This window comes from Toxotes jaculatrix, chromosome 12 (assembly GCF_017976425.1).
Source record: "Toxotes jaculatrix isolate fToxJac2 chromosome 12, fToxJac2.pri, whole genome shotgun sequence".
Taxonomy (NCBI): domain Eukaryota; kingdom Metazoa; phylum Chordata; class Actinopteri; family Toxotidae; genus Toxotes; species Toxotes jaculatrix.
The window spans coordinates 16,955,410-16,970,357 of NC_054405.1; the positions used below are offsets into that span (position 1 = coordinate 16,955,410).

Genomic DNA, 14,948 nt, shown 5'->3' on the forward strand with positions numbered 1-14,948 from the left:
ATCTCTTTGGTAAAAAGCCATGTAATGAGCTGGATAATGCACAGGTTTTACAATATCTTTTTTTTTTTTTTTTTTACTGTTGGAAAGCGCTTTGGTATTTCAAATGGTAAAACAGACACCACCAACACATTACATCACACTTTTATGCTCTACAGAAGTAGACTCCATCCTGTCTTTCCTCTAAGGCACTAAAATAACAGCCTAAACATACAAAGTATATTTATAAATTCCTTTGCCCAGCAGGATCATGATGGGTTACTGAACATCTGTGTGCTACAATGACATCTTCCCTTCACAGCAACAGATTTTTTGCTTATACGCCACTGATCCCTTGAGAGAAATTCTCCTTTAGTTTGTCTCCTTTTACAGGGAGGTCAGAGTCAGCGACAGAGCGCCTGGGGAGATTTTAGGGCACCTCAGCGGGGTGAATGCCTGCTGTCAGAAAGGCTTGCTCAGGGGAGTTCAGTATGGCATAAACCATGCAGTGCCAATTTAGAATGCAAGGTCGATGGCATTATTCACACAGCTGTTCCTGGAAAAATGTAATCCTATAAATCTCATTGTTATGTAAATCTTGCAGTGTGGCTATGAGCTTGATTTTAATGAATATAACCATGTGTTGGAATTTTTTACAACTACAGTGTTGGTGTGTGTGTTTGACATCTGGAACATCTGATAGGTGAAGGTAATGGGATACAAATTTGACAAATTTGGGACTTGGGAGTTATCACAAGAAACATCACAAAACAAGACATACATTCAACAACAAATAGGTTCTCTTGAAACCAGATGGTCTGGTCCTTTAGCGTAATTCTGAATGCTTTGAAAGAAACAGCCTCTCATTTTGCTCAAACATCCACAGAGGCCACACGTATGTATGCCATGAAAAGACTATTTTCCATTTTCCTGTTCATAACTAGATGATACAGTGTGGGTGGGATAGTGGTTTTTCTTATCCTCTGACCACTGTACTCTCTACCTTGATTTTAGTACTTTGTGCTGGGGGTGTAAATGCTCACTGGTCAGTGTAGCTTTCATGGACATTCAAGAAATATGACTGTTGCAGATTTCCAGGTTAAAAGTACATACTGGTCAACGCACTCACCCTGCAGTACTCGTTGATAGGCCTTAGCCTTTTCATGGCCACATCTCTGATATGGCTCCTCCTAAACAGGATCTTCCCTAGAAAGTAGGAGGAAAAACAGACTTAGAAGTTGATGGAACAGAAAATACAATCTTATAATCTTTATCAGTTATCAATATAGACTTTTAAACAGTAGACTTGCATGTACGTTACCTTAGGAAGAGACATAATCAGTGTCGCTAACAGCAAAATTATGTAATATATTCTAATAATTACATTTTATAAGTAACATATACATTTACTGTTACATACTGTACACAAAGGCATTACCCAATGAAAGAAAACGCTGAATTGCTTTTTCATTTGGCAACTATTAAAAAGTTAGGCGTCCAGTGAAGGACAATATTGTACAATGGCTTTTAGAAAAGATGGTTAGTGAATTAGCATGCATACACATGCAAGCAGATACAGTGGCGTCATCAATAACACTGACAGCACAATGAGGTGGGTAAGGAGCTAGGTGAATCGCTGGCCTTTTCAAGTCATGAATAAATGATTTTGGGAAAGCAAATTATATCTGCATGACGGCCTAAATGCTACTCCCCCATTCTTATCTCCAGGCACAAATAACCACAGGCACTAGACGAGCTGGGTCGCCATAACAATAACAAGAAATGGCTACAAATAGGCCTTTTAAAACACTCTTCTAACTTAACGGTATGCAGGAAATTTCAGAGCCAGCATCTATTTTCTCCTTATTTCAGCTGCTGAAGTTTCTCCAATAAATTCACTGAGACAGCTCTAATACAAACATATAAACTGGGCAGGAAGTCAAGGCTGTAATAAGATCCTCAATTCAAAAAGGGGACATGTTTTGAGAAGTTATTAGTTACTAAGGTGTTTGTTTAGTGTGTGTATTTAAAGCAGACTTGCTGAACCATGAAACCATCTCACAGGACATGGCCACTGAACTGTTAACCCACCTACAGCTCCACCGTTTCCCCCTTCTTTCTAAAAATGTCTTTTTCTGCTTCCTTAGTGTGTGTGTGGGTGAATGATATGTTCACAAAAAGACAGATAAAAAGATAGGATATCTCATGTTACTGCTTGTCTGTGAATCAGAGTGCAGACTGAGTGAAATAAAGATACATGGAAAAAAAAGGAAACTAGAAAAAACAACGCATGTGTAAAGAGGTGGAGACTGCTGAGTGGATAGATGTGTGGTGACTTCCTCAGAAGACCCTAGGTCTCAGAAATTTCTCACAAGAACCACAACCATCATCACCAAACTTCCAAATAATCCACTCCTGCACAACTAGATGGAAACCAACTAGTTGACTCAGGTGGGTGAAAAAACCCCCCGAGACTAAAAATATAGGAAATGATTTTCATTACACTTATAGTATGTGACTAAAGACACGATGCAGACTATTAAAAAGAAGACTGACTAGATGAAGAATGAGAGAAGACATTCAAAATCTCTCAGGTTTTGGCAGAGCAACCGAAAGGACACGCTGTCTGGACAACTCTCGAAAACTAAAGAGTTTTGAAAGTCAACCCTCGGACTCCTACTTCTCTTCCTCCTCTCACTATGTCTCTTTCTTCCTCTACTCCCCTCGTCACTCCTCAAACAGAAAAGCTTTTTTGACGGTTTTCCAAAGCTCTCTGGGGTCAGAAGAGAAGCAGTGACTCAACACTGCCCACTCTGTATGCACGGCAGCTCATGGGTGCAGCTGATGAAAAGGGCTTGTTTGGGGAAGGAGGAGAGAGGGGAGGAAAACTGCTTGGAGCCATGGCTGAGGCAGGGTAGACTTTATGGCAAGTCTCAGAGCCAGCAATGACCAAGGGTATCAAACAACTTTTGTGTCCTGGGGAGAGCGAGGGAGGTAGAGGGACAGAAGAGACAGATAGAGATGGAAACATATAGAGGGTTGTTGTTCCACACCTTACACACAGTAAGAGCTGTTCTCAGCACTCAGTTCTTAATCACTGGCCTCACCACGCATGAATCCCTCCCGTTTATTCACCATATTTTGCCTCTTCAGGGTGATTTTGAATAGCTAGAACTTTTATCTAATACTAATTCTTAATACTCCAGTCAAACTTGAGGGCTTGAGAAGAAGTTTTCACGTTTTGACCTTGTAAAATCCAGTTAAAAGAAAAAAGGTAAATTTGGCATTAGGAAGGCATTTATGGGCACACACTTTTAAATATAAGGCCCATGCATTTAATTATTAAGCCTATGCATCGAAATGACCTGGCCTGGCCAGATCTGAAATACTTAACTTGCAGAATGCTAAAGTTGTGGCTTGGCTTTGACTTATCTTGAACGACTTGACACTTGCCTTAAAACTTATTATTACACAAGCTGAGACTTGACTTGAGACTTGATGTGACAAAACTTGAGGCCCTGGTTGAGACTTGGTACAAACCTGAGACTTGACTTGGACTTGAGTCAAGTGAGACTTTATTTCAGAGCTGCTATCACATGACTTGAGACTTGTTACAAAACTTGAGAACTGACTTGAACTTGTATTGATTGGTGTGAGACGTGACTTAAGACTTGTCTGAAATGACTTGACACTTGACTTTTACTTGCCACAAAGGTTTCACATTAACACTGCAAATGTGCACGCATGGAGCTTTTAGGTTAAAGCTAAAAGAATAAGCAGTGTGTCTGTTGTAATTACTGCGCTCTTAGGCAAGTTGCTGACTAAGGGCACGCACGACTGCATAACCTGCTGTAAAACACAGGTCTGTTACTGGGACACCGTATGCAACATACTCAAGAAGACAAGAGCAGTGATTATTTTCCCCTGCAGACAAGAGATGGACATGATATGAATGAGCCATAAACAACAAGGTCATTGTAATTGTTCAAATATTTTGTGTTTATCTGGCCTCCACAGGAGGACCGACTGGAGAATGTGAGCTATTCAGCTCCACAGAATCATGCTTGACCTATCCAACATACTTTGCCTCCTACTGTGACAGGCAGAGAGATCCCCATCACAACAGAGTACCTGAGACAAGTATGTACTATAGATCTATCATTAGAAGGAAAAGGGGAAAAAAGTAAAACAAAATTACAAATTCATCGTTTACTTCTAGGATCCAAGTTCAAGAAAAAACATCACCTCCTCTGTCATGCAGGGGCCCTAAAGAAACAGACCCACATTCCATCTTGGGTTTTGACGCATAGTTTAACAACTCCAGCTTTAGATAATTGGTCAAGAGCATGTCAGCTCTTTTTCAAAGGCTGACCTGCTGACACTGCCTTAAAGGGCATTGCTCAGAGGTCTGGGGTAAACGGATCAAATTCATCACTTTTATCTAAATGTCATGCACAATGTCCGTCAAAGAAATCTAGCACTGTGAGAGGCTTTCATAAGACAGATGGCTTATCTTGAGATAGCAAAGTTGTCAACTCCTGTAAGAAAAATTAAAAAAAAAAAAAAGAAAGATGGACTCACAACTGGATTCAGTAGCTAAGCGTTTTGGTTTGTACACCTGGCAAAAAGCAGAACAGAAATTCTGCACTATCCACACACGCTGACAAGCCACTTTGCTGATGTGGAGATACCAAAGAAGTAAAAACATCTTGAGGCCTTGAACAAACCAAACCAAGAGAAAACCACTTCCGTGCCTTGTTAGGTTGGCCTCAGCCCACAGTCCAGACTTTTGCTTTGTAAGTGAGTGATTTTTTTTTTTTTTTGCTGTCAGGAAAATTCTTCTGCAAATCAGGCAAGTGTTAACTTAGAATCCTTCTTTAAGGGGTGTATGACCTTATCTGGGATCTGAGACTCACTCTCTAAAACCTCGATTATTTCAGGCACTAAGCCTATATAATGTTTCCTATCAGCACCCTGCCACAGCTGCAAACAGCTCCACAGTGGCATGCCTAGAGGGTGCCATGTAGAGTCCACTCAGTCTTTAACTTTTGGTGCCTTAGCAGGAGCAGTTGGGGATTTAGTGCCTTCCTTGGGGAAACTCTAATGGTAATTCTCTACCATCGAAAACAATCTACCATCTCTTCGCAGGAAGACAGGAAGAGAGAAAGTGGAGAGTGGAATTTTTAGAAAAGAAATCTTGAATTTCAGACCCCAACAGTGACAACAGAAAGGAAATAGAGGGGAACAGAAGTAAACTGTGCTGTTGTCTGTGCTTGTTTTGTTTCCCACCATCTTTTAATGTGCACCTAATATTGTTGTATTCTGTATAATGACACTAAATGCTTTCTATTCTATGCTATTCTACTGTGCCTGATTGTATAAAGCAATAGTAGGGGATAGTATGAAAAGCTGTTTTTCTATCTCTCTTCCCTCTTCCCCTCCTACTCAGAGTTCATCAAACAGTCTCAGAGTGTGTGCGTAAGTCTGTGTGTGTGTATTCTCTCAATGAGTTCCAGACCTGCATGGCCACAAAAAATAATCCTATCCCCCACCCGTCCCAAGCCTGGTAGGGGAGATGTGGGTGGGGTCTTGGGGTGAGGCTCTCTTTCAAACTCTCATAAAGAATTACTTTTAGAAGGATCTAAATTTAAAACTATTTCAAAAGTTTTCGGAGCACACCCAAAGCCCTTATTCCAAACTTCACTGCCAATTGAACTTATAGGAAAGTAATGGAAACTAAAAAGAAGAAACCATTATTTTGGACAGTCAGGTTTCACACACAATGGTGCAGCTAAGCCAGAGAAAACAACTCATAATGAACATTATTAACTGTGACTGTCTAGTTTTTTTATTAATTGAAACAGTGGCAGAAGCTCAGTTTGTCACCCAGAGGCTCCGACCCTAATCTACATGCCATGTCTAATACTGTATGTGTATAGGCCACATGCTGAAGGAACAGCTGAATCAGCTGAATGTTTCAAGAGCAGATGAAGAAATATATTCTTGCTTGGTTCACAGAGCAGTGAGGTTACCAATTATGGTTACTTTAGATTACTCTGGTTAGTTCTTTTGTGTGCAGTTTGCAGACCCAACAAAACATTCTGCTTTCCTACAGTTCATCTACAGTCTATCAGTGAGTCATTGCTGTCCACATTTTAACCCAATGCGTGCAAGTGTTTCTGATGGAGAAATCAAAAGGAGCAAGAATGAGATGAAGACACGACAATGTGCCAAGCTGACGCCTTGGGTTTCAGAAATTGTTAGGCTGTTTTGTCTAATCATCAGTCCAGAACACAAAAGGTATTGATAAAAGAAGCAAATCTTCATATTTCAGAAGCTGGAGCCAACAAGTGTTTGGCATTTTTCTTGATATTACTTATTATTATCATTATCAAAACAATAATCCTTCTGTTTATTCCCCACAGTCCACATTTGTGTGTGTGTTATGCTTATGTGTGTGAACGTGCTTTGGGGGACAATGTGTGTTTAACTCTTACCTGGTAGGAATGGAATGATCCGGCGCTTCGGGTCTTTCTGGCCTCCCTCCACTGGGAATTTATCCAGCAGTTCCATCTGAAACCCCACAATTAATTCAAACTTATTAGCACACAAAAGTACTTAAACTCACACACACTCGTATAAACATACATTTCACATTTCACACACAACAGGATAGCTGAGGCTGGAGAGGAAGGGTTCACGTTTTTACAAATCAGCAGTTCCTACAAGGAATTCGGCCAATAAAGGAAGGCCTGCCAATGATTAGGAATGTACTGAGCAGATGGTATGGTTTTTCCTCTCTGCTTCATGTGTTGCTCTAGCTAAGGGGCTGTTAGCAGCACGGCACCACTGACATAGTGGAACATTTCTATTACCATAACTTTTTTTTAAAGGCCAGAGAGAAGTGGTTCCTTATATTTCCTGATCACCATTTCTCTCAGTTTCACTTGATCATTCTTTCTTTTTTTAAAACTCATTCTGTCTTCAGAGTCAGTCTTTTCCACTTCAACACTTCTTGCCTTTCTTTCTCTGTCACAATGAACTATAGGTTATGTTCCATCATTTTATCCTCTCATGGCTTCTTTGTCCATTACTCTTAGTGCTCTTCATTTCTCTCTACAGCTGAGCCCCATAAAATGACACCTGGCCACACTGGCCAATGAACTCCTAGTGCACTCTCTCGCTCTCTCTCACTCTCTCTGTCTAACACACTTTCTGACACCTGCAAACCCCTATTCAAAAGACTGAGGATTAGAAGTATAACACTGGATTGAATCATTTACTGTGGACACAGAAGACTTTGATGTTAATGTTGTTATTAGCGAGTTACTGCTTGACACATTTCACAAATGTAGAATTCCTCGCTTCCGCAATGTGCTCCTAAGTCGAGCATTAACTGAAATCAGGGTGATACAAGATTGTACAGTCTTCTGCTACCAATCTAGAAAAATAACAGATAAAGCTAAGGATTAAGAAGGTCTGCAGATGCAGTTTGGTCTGGGCCATGTGTATCAGGGCTCACACATAATGAAATTAATACCATTTCTGACAGTGGTCTGTTCAATGTTAACCAGCTAAAGTGATTTATTTATCAAGGCTGCGCTACAGGCATTTGAGGGCCAAAACAAATTGGCCCACCAAATATCTAAACCAGGGATGATTTAATTCCCTACACTGTTAAATATCTCTGAACCTTGACCTGAATGAGAGAATCATGTCTAGAATATGCAGTTCCAAGGCCCAAAACAGAAATGTAAAGTCCTAGAGTTTGTACTGTTCTGTGTTTAAACTCAATGGCTCAGACCCTACAGTGAATGAAAGTGTGATTTGCCTTTTCCGAGCCTCAATATTTCAGTGTAAATACTGACTTTTGATGCTTTAAGAATGACAGATTTTGTGTTTGGTTTGGTGAACCCTCTGAACCCTGAATTTGACAAGGAGAAGCATCCAGCTTGCCGAGAGCATGAACCATAACAGACTCAAAATATTAAATAATTGATCGGCCTCCTCCAATCCTCCTACTCTTGAATCTAATTTTACAATTTGACTGAAATGTAAACAGTGTGCACCATTGTGTGTTGCTGCTGAATTTTATCTACTCACCAGACTTTGTTTTGGGTTTAACCTTTGATTACTTACTGAGGCTAATAGTTGGGATCAAATGAAATAGTTCTTATAGCAAGCTTCTGAGCAATAAAAATGAAGTTGAGTCAAGCTGCCTCAAAATGCGCTTTGAATGCAAATTTGAAAGAAACAATGTGATTGACTGAGCCAAAACTAACACAAAAAGACGGGGAGGTGAGGTGATAGAGAGGTTATGGAAAAGGTGGAGACCTGAGCCAAATCGTATTTTTTAATACGTTTTATTGACTGTCTCAGTGTCGTCAGGTGCCAAAGAGGCATTGCTGCCATAAAACAATGTGTGGCATAACCGTGTGAAATTACTTAGCTAAACAGGGCTTAATACTTTAATATTTTGAGGAAAATACAGATAGAACTTAAATACATAACACCAAAGACATTTTGACATGTCATCCACATATAAGCATTCCAGAGATAAACAGGTAACATTCTGCTTTCATATCTAACAGACCTGAGCTCTGGTGTTCATTTAATCTAAGACACCTGAACAAAATCAAACCTAGTGACTCTGACAAGATGTTTTATTTCTTAACAAATCATAAATCTGGCTTGGATTTGGTTGTTAAAAAAAAAAAAAAACATTTATGTGGGAACATGCTTTATACTGCGTGCTACGAGGGCAAAGATCAGGCCTGCAGGCATGAATATGAAGCCACATACTTGTGCACTTAAATGACTTCTCACTGGCTCTGACTGCTAAAGCTCAGCATCATAAAGTTAAAGCCACAATTTCCCCTGTTAAACAAAAAACAATGAAAAGAAAGAGGGCAGAAAAGTGAGCCACGAACCCTCTTTGTCTACAAAGGCAAGTTAAATAAAAGAGGTGAGTCGGTTCACTTTAGTCTTCAGTCTTTTAGTTTCTTAAGATACAACCAAAGGCAAAGAAGGAATTCTGAAATGGAGAAAAAGGCACTAAGCTCACAAAGCATCACTCTGCTTGGCTTAAAATTGAGGTGCCTCACCACTGACACACAACCTCCTTAAAAAAGATAGTATAAACAGAAAGACAGGCAGAGTGAAGGAGAGAGACAAACACAGAAGAGCCAATACCCCACACGTTGTAATTGTTCCCATGTGTCTGACTTTGAGTGCAGGCACACCCAGACTCTGTGTCTACTCTAAACCTTGTATCTACTCTGTAATCAGAACCACTCAAACAAGAAAAGCCATCTGCAGAGTAAAGATGTCTCTTCAAAATACCAGTTACATCATGCGCCCAACATCAAATATTCATGCTCTACAGTCAGGAGAATGTCAAGTCAAGGCGGAGCACAGTCAAGCTCCACATGACTTTCCAGACTTTCCAAGGCTATTATGAAGTATGTTATTTTAAATGATAAACCACAATCTTCATTTCAGTTAGAAAGAATTGAACAGTGGTCTTAGAAATGACCATTATGACCTCAGTAGTTCTATACATGTACTATATCTTGCCACTGTCACTTGTCATTAATGCCAGAAGATTTAAAAATATCTCTGTCTAAAGTTTAATTCATACAATGCAATGTCACTTTTTTTTCCACAACTGACTGACTTGAAAGTACCATTAGCTCCTGGACTCATTCTCTCATTCACCAAAGCCTGATGAGGAGATATTCGTATTACTCTAGACCATGCTTGGAAGACATCTAGGTTCTCCACAATAAAAGGAAACACTCAGCAAAGCTTTAATCTGCCAGGAAATTGAATGATGGAAAGAGTGACTACTTGGAACAAAAACTGTTAAGAATCTGTTTACAACACACAGTCTCTTAAATGTGCTGTGATGTGTCAATGTTGACTTTACCACTAATAATTAAAAAAAAAACTGTTTGACACATTCCAGTCACTGATTGACTACATTTAGGCCAAAAGACCTAGTGCAAGGATGTTAGGAGGAAGAACAAGCCTTTCCAGTGTCAACACGTCACATCATCAGTCTGTTAAAACACCCATGATGCTGTAAACCTTTAAACACTGTTATTTCATTTAACAAATTCTTGCTGAATCAGACACTAATCTTAGTAATCTTCCAAGGGGCTATAATTTGTCTAGTCCATATCCGCTTTAACCACTTCATCGGCCTTCAAACAAAGGCCTAATAAAGAAGATCTGAGAAGCACCAGACTGTTGAATGAGAGTATAAAAAGGTCCAAGAACAATGGCTGCTCTCTTTGTAACATGCCTATCTCAGTAGTCCTCTGATTCTTCTGCTCATTCACTGTAGATTCACGTATGAGGTCATTTTTAACCCCTTGCAGACAACCGCACTGTCAAAGGAAAACCCCACATTTGTGGTAGACTGAACTGTTAGTCCACTTATGAAGTAGTGAGAACAAGGGCATCATCCATGGGGAGTGTCTCTCAGTGTACTGTACTGCATACTGATGCCATGGGCTTATTATCAACTGCAGTGGCAGTGGAATGAAATGGTAGGCTAAATTGATCGATGGCTATATGCTGGACAGCTGTTTCTAGGACAGAAGTTAAGTAAAATCTATACAAACTACTTTCCCTGGGTGGCTAAACAGCACAGAATAAACAGGTATAGATAATGAACAGATGAGTAATTGACATCCATTTTCCCCTTATATGCATGAATGAAGTTCCTGTCCTCAGACAGGTTTTCTCATTTTTTTTAATACTAAGTTGCCTAAATATAATCCTATATGCTAATGTTAGCATATAGTAAACATCATGACAAATTTCTGGGGACACATGGATGGTATCAGTGCCTGGTACGTTCAATCAAGATATAGTCTATATCATTTTAATGTCATACTTTTAGTGAGTCCCAGTAGAGCCATTTTGTTTCTACATAACCACCTCCAGAGAGGTCATAGCAGAGGGTCAGCTTAAGAACAGCACCCAGGGGTATGGCTGTGGCTTGGCTCTTGGATCCCCAATTTAAGCATAATTTAACTGTTTCAAAGCTGTGTATCATTTGAAGCGTTGAGCTTGTTACAGCAAAGTTGGCACCAGTGTAACTTGGGCTCTTTAGTGTTATGCTCTAACCACTGAGTTGCAGAACCATGGCATTGTTTACCCTGTGCGCATCATCAGCTGCTCGGAAGAGTTACTCTTTTGGTGGGTCAGTGTCACACTGAGCAGGCTGGGTTTAGTCAGTGTAATTTTGGGCTCCCCCCTCCTCAGAGGCATATGACACAATTCTTCTGGTGTCATATACTGTCCCACCCTGCTCTCCTGTTGCTAAGGAAAATTTCTATCTATCCATGGATATTCTGTATTCACTTATTCTATTGTTGGCCACTGGGTTTGGAGACTAACCCAGCATGCACTAGACAAGTGGCTGGATACACGATGGACACCACCCTATCACAAAGCCTGAAGCACAACATCCCAGTCTTATGGTATTTTGTAGCACCAGCAGATGGAGGTTCAATCAGTTTGGTTTTTTTTTTGCCACTAAAAGGTGGAGACATGCATGTGGTGAGAATATCAACTGTCATTTGCAACAACTCATTTCCCTAAAACAGGACCCAACCAAGGATAGTTATTTAAAAGACAGTTGCAAATAATGCTTGCCAATCCCAATAAATATAGATCAACGCAAATGACTGAGGACCCAGAGTGTGGCACAACAAAAAACAACTCCCATGTCAGACTTGACCATCCCCAGCAGTCATAAACAAACAAATACGAATAAGAACATGTAATAAGAGTGCTATAATGATTTATAGCTTTGGATGTTTGGACATTAAGTGTATTTCACTGAATTATAAAAAAATAGTGTACCTATCTTTCAGCATTCCCTGAGTAAAAACACGTTTTTTGGTTTTGTCATTGTTCCAGGAACACTGCACTGCTTAAGGCTGCATACAGTAAATTTTTATGTAAATGACCAAAGGTACATAGTTCGCATATGAAGGAAATAAGAAGCCCCACTGCCCTAAGCAAAATAATCTGGACCCCTTTAAAATGTTTTGCTACTAGATTACTGTAGATGGAAAATATGTGACAGCTGTGCAACTCTGAATAAACAAGTAGTGATGTATTGGATTTTTTCCCAACAGCTTTAAAGTAAAAGTGTATCCTGTATCCAAAGTGACTGGGTATGCTGGAAGACTAAGCTTGTGAAGTTGAGTGGACACGTGTGCAGCATGGAAACTGTTCTTAGTGACATGGAAATAAAACTGCAAAGCCGCTAGGATGACCCCATGGCAAAAAAAAAAAAAAAAACCTCTGCACTTTCCATCTCTCTGAAGCAACAGTTCAGTCTATTTCTGTTCACAATTCAACACATTGAAACAGGGAAAAACAGGTTTTGTGTTAAAATGCTAATTGCTCAGTGTTTTCGCTCTGCATTCAACAGCTTACAAGACTAAACATATACGTTGCTTTATATACATTTATGTGTCAGCGCAGGCAACAAGGGATACTTAACTCCCAACTACACAGACACTCTGGTTTGGGTGTTACAGGAAAAATCTGGGTGAGAAGTAGCAGAAATATCTTAGGTGAGAAGAACGTCTGGCTATAAATCAAGTATTCTCAGGAAGTGTATGTCATCAGACATGCATGACATCAGTAATTAGAGAGATGTATAAGCCATGACGCAAGCCTTGCTCCAGAGCATGTATTTGATATGGTGGACTTAACGCTGTTTTGTTTATCACCTCCATGAACAGGTAAATACTTCTGGCAGGAGAATCATTACTGGGTGACTTAAAGCAACAGAACTTCTTATAAAAAGGTGAGGGAATGCAAATTAGTATTAATATTACAACTATCTAGTAACATCCTCTGTGTTTTTCATCTTATCATCAGGCTCACTGTCTGGATTTTACCTGTTTTATAAAAGAAATGTTACCTATAACGTGCCATCTGAATATAAAATGTGTATATGTGGATTGAAATAATGATGATGGAAAATCCCCTAAATAAATGTTGTAATCATACTGAACTCATACCTTGTGAATAAACAGTCTGTGGTCAGTGACCACACAAACAGCACACGTCGCCTTGGATGAACTAAAACATCAGCTGTTTAGGCCAGCTGTAGTGACGGGATGTGGTGAATAACACTTCCTGTCTGTTTCTCAGGCTTTGGACTGTGTTGTTGTTGTTGTTTTATCTTTGCTCTGTTCATCTTTGCTCTGTTCATAGGAACCCCTCCTGAATCACAAGGCAAGACAACAGCGTCAAGCTACAGAATGAGAGATGACCAGAGCAGACGGGGGAAAAAAGCAGGATACGGTGGAGGAAAGCAAAAGAGGATGACAGGAAATGAAGAAATGGTAATGACAGGAACTGAGTGACTCAGCTCTACGTCAGTATCCTGGCCAGGCACCTGGGATGACAACTGACAATTAAAGCTGGCCCAAAATGAACCAACTAATCTTTTCTACCAGCTAATCTTTTGTGAGTTCCATGCAAATCAAGTTTACATTGGTATGTACTGCTGCCAATAAATAGCAGTGCCCACACTCTAAGTCTGACGCTTACAAAAGCTTCCACCTTCTCCTGCCTACTCACCCTTTACATGTTACCAAAGTAACTGCCAGCCTAATGAAAGCATTACTAAACAATGTTAAAAGCTCACTTGAGAAGTGTGTGACGAAGTTTGGCTTGCTTAAAGCAGCGAGTGGCTGACACACGTTTTCCCCTCTGTTTTTATCGTAGCTGTGTGCACTCACTGCTGAGCCAGTAGACTCAGTGCCTGTAAGCCTATGGATATTCCTCCTGATTCCTGCTGCCTGTGAGCTCTGGAGGGACTCGCTGCTGCAGTTTTGGTAAGTTGCACAACTTTTATTGCCTGTTAGTGTTGATAATTGTTTTGCATTTTGATTTAAATACTTCTATCAACTCCAGGTTACTTTTCATTTCTGCTACTGTCGCGATCCAACATATACACTGGTTGGTAGAGTTTTATTTGCGGTAAAAATATACATATAGCATCAACACAGGTCAAGTAATTTGATGAATAATGATTTATCAGCTTTATGTATTCTGCTGCTTAGTAATTTGGAAGGATAATGAAGCTTATTTTAAAATTTCCATTCAATTCCAGCATATTAGTTGCCCCAAACTATATTTAGAGGTCTGCACTCCGTTTAAAATATAAAACATTCAAACATCCCAGCACTGCTGATGATGTCAAACCACTGTCTTATTCCTCATAATAGTCCAGTGTGGAAAATAAGATTACGAAAAACAACAACGTGTGCGCATAAAACATGTATAATCCCTTTAGCTTTGTGGAGCTGATGAGACTTTGAGCATTCCAACTTGCCACTTTTCTGTTAGAAATACCACAGCCTCAGGGTGACTTATTATTGCCAAACCTAACAGGAGATAAGACATTGGCTTGGGTTTATCTACATCTCCCTCACCACTGAGAGCCCACCCACAGGCTGTCAACACACCAGGAAGCAGCTGACAGCATGGTAGGGGTGAACACCAGCTGGGAATGCCCCTGCTGAAAATATCTCATATATGCTCATCTGATTCAGCGGCATTGATACAATACTGCATGCCAGTATTTGATGTTACTAGTGATTTGTGCTGGCAAAATGCTTATGAATGGATGTATGGATGAACTAAGCATGAAATGATAATCGGCGACAGTTAACTGTGTTTTATCAATATTTAAGAGGCAACTGTTTCCTAGCACACAAACGATGATTTGTACAGTCATTTATTCATTCTAGCAATCTAGCAATTTAGCAATTTACTTAATCCTGTCCTATATACAGGCACATACACACACACACGACAGCAACAAAAAGACACAATGTTACTTTCAGCAATGGAGATAAATGTGACAATTCACTGTGATACAAACTGTAATTATATTAGCCAGATCTCAGTAGAACTTTTAGATCATTTAT

At 39.9% G+C, this 14,948-nt stretch overlaps 1 protein-coding gene across 2 annotated transcripts in view; it reads right to left on the reverse strand.

Annotated features, from left to right (window-relative positions):
* Positions 1 to 14,948, reverse strand: part of sh3pxd2b (SH3 and PX domains 2B) — a 36,725-nt gene that overhangs the window by 17,348 nt on the left and 4,429 nt on the right. For both annotated transcript variants that reach the window (XM_041051768.1, XM_041051767.1), the window contains exons 3-4: positions 6,474 to 6,549; positions 1,106 to 1,182 (exon numbers count right to left, since the gene is read on the reverse strand). In XM_041051768.1, the coding sequence (XP_040907702.1) occupies positions 1,106 to 1,182; positions 6,474 to 6,549 (153 nt within the window). The remainder of the gene's footprint in view (positions 1 to 1,105; positions 1,183 to 6,473; positions 6,550 to 14,948) is intronic.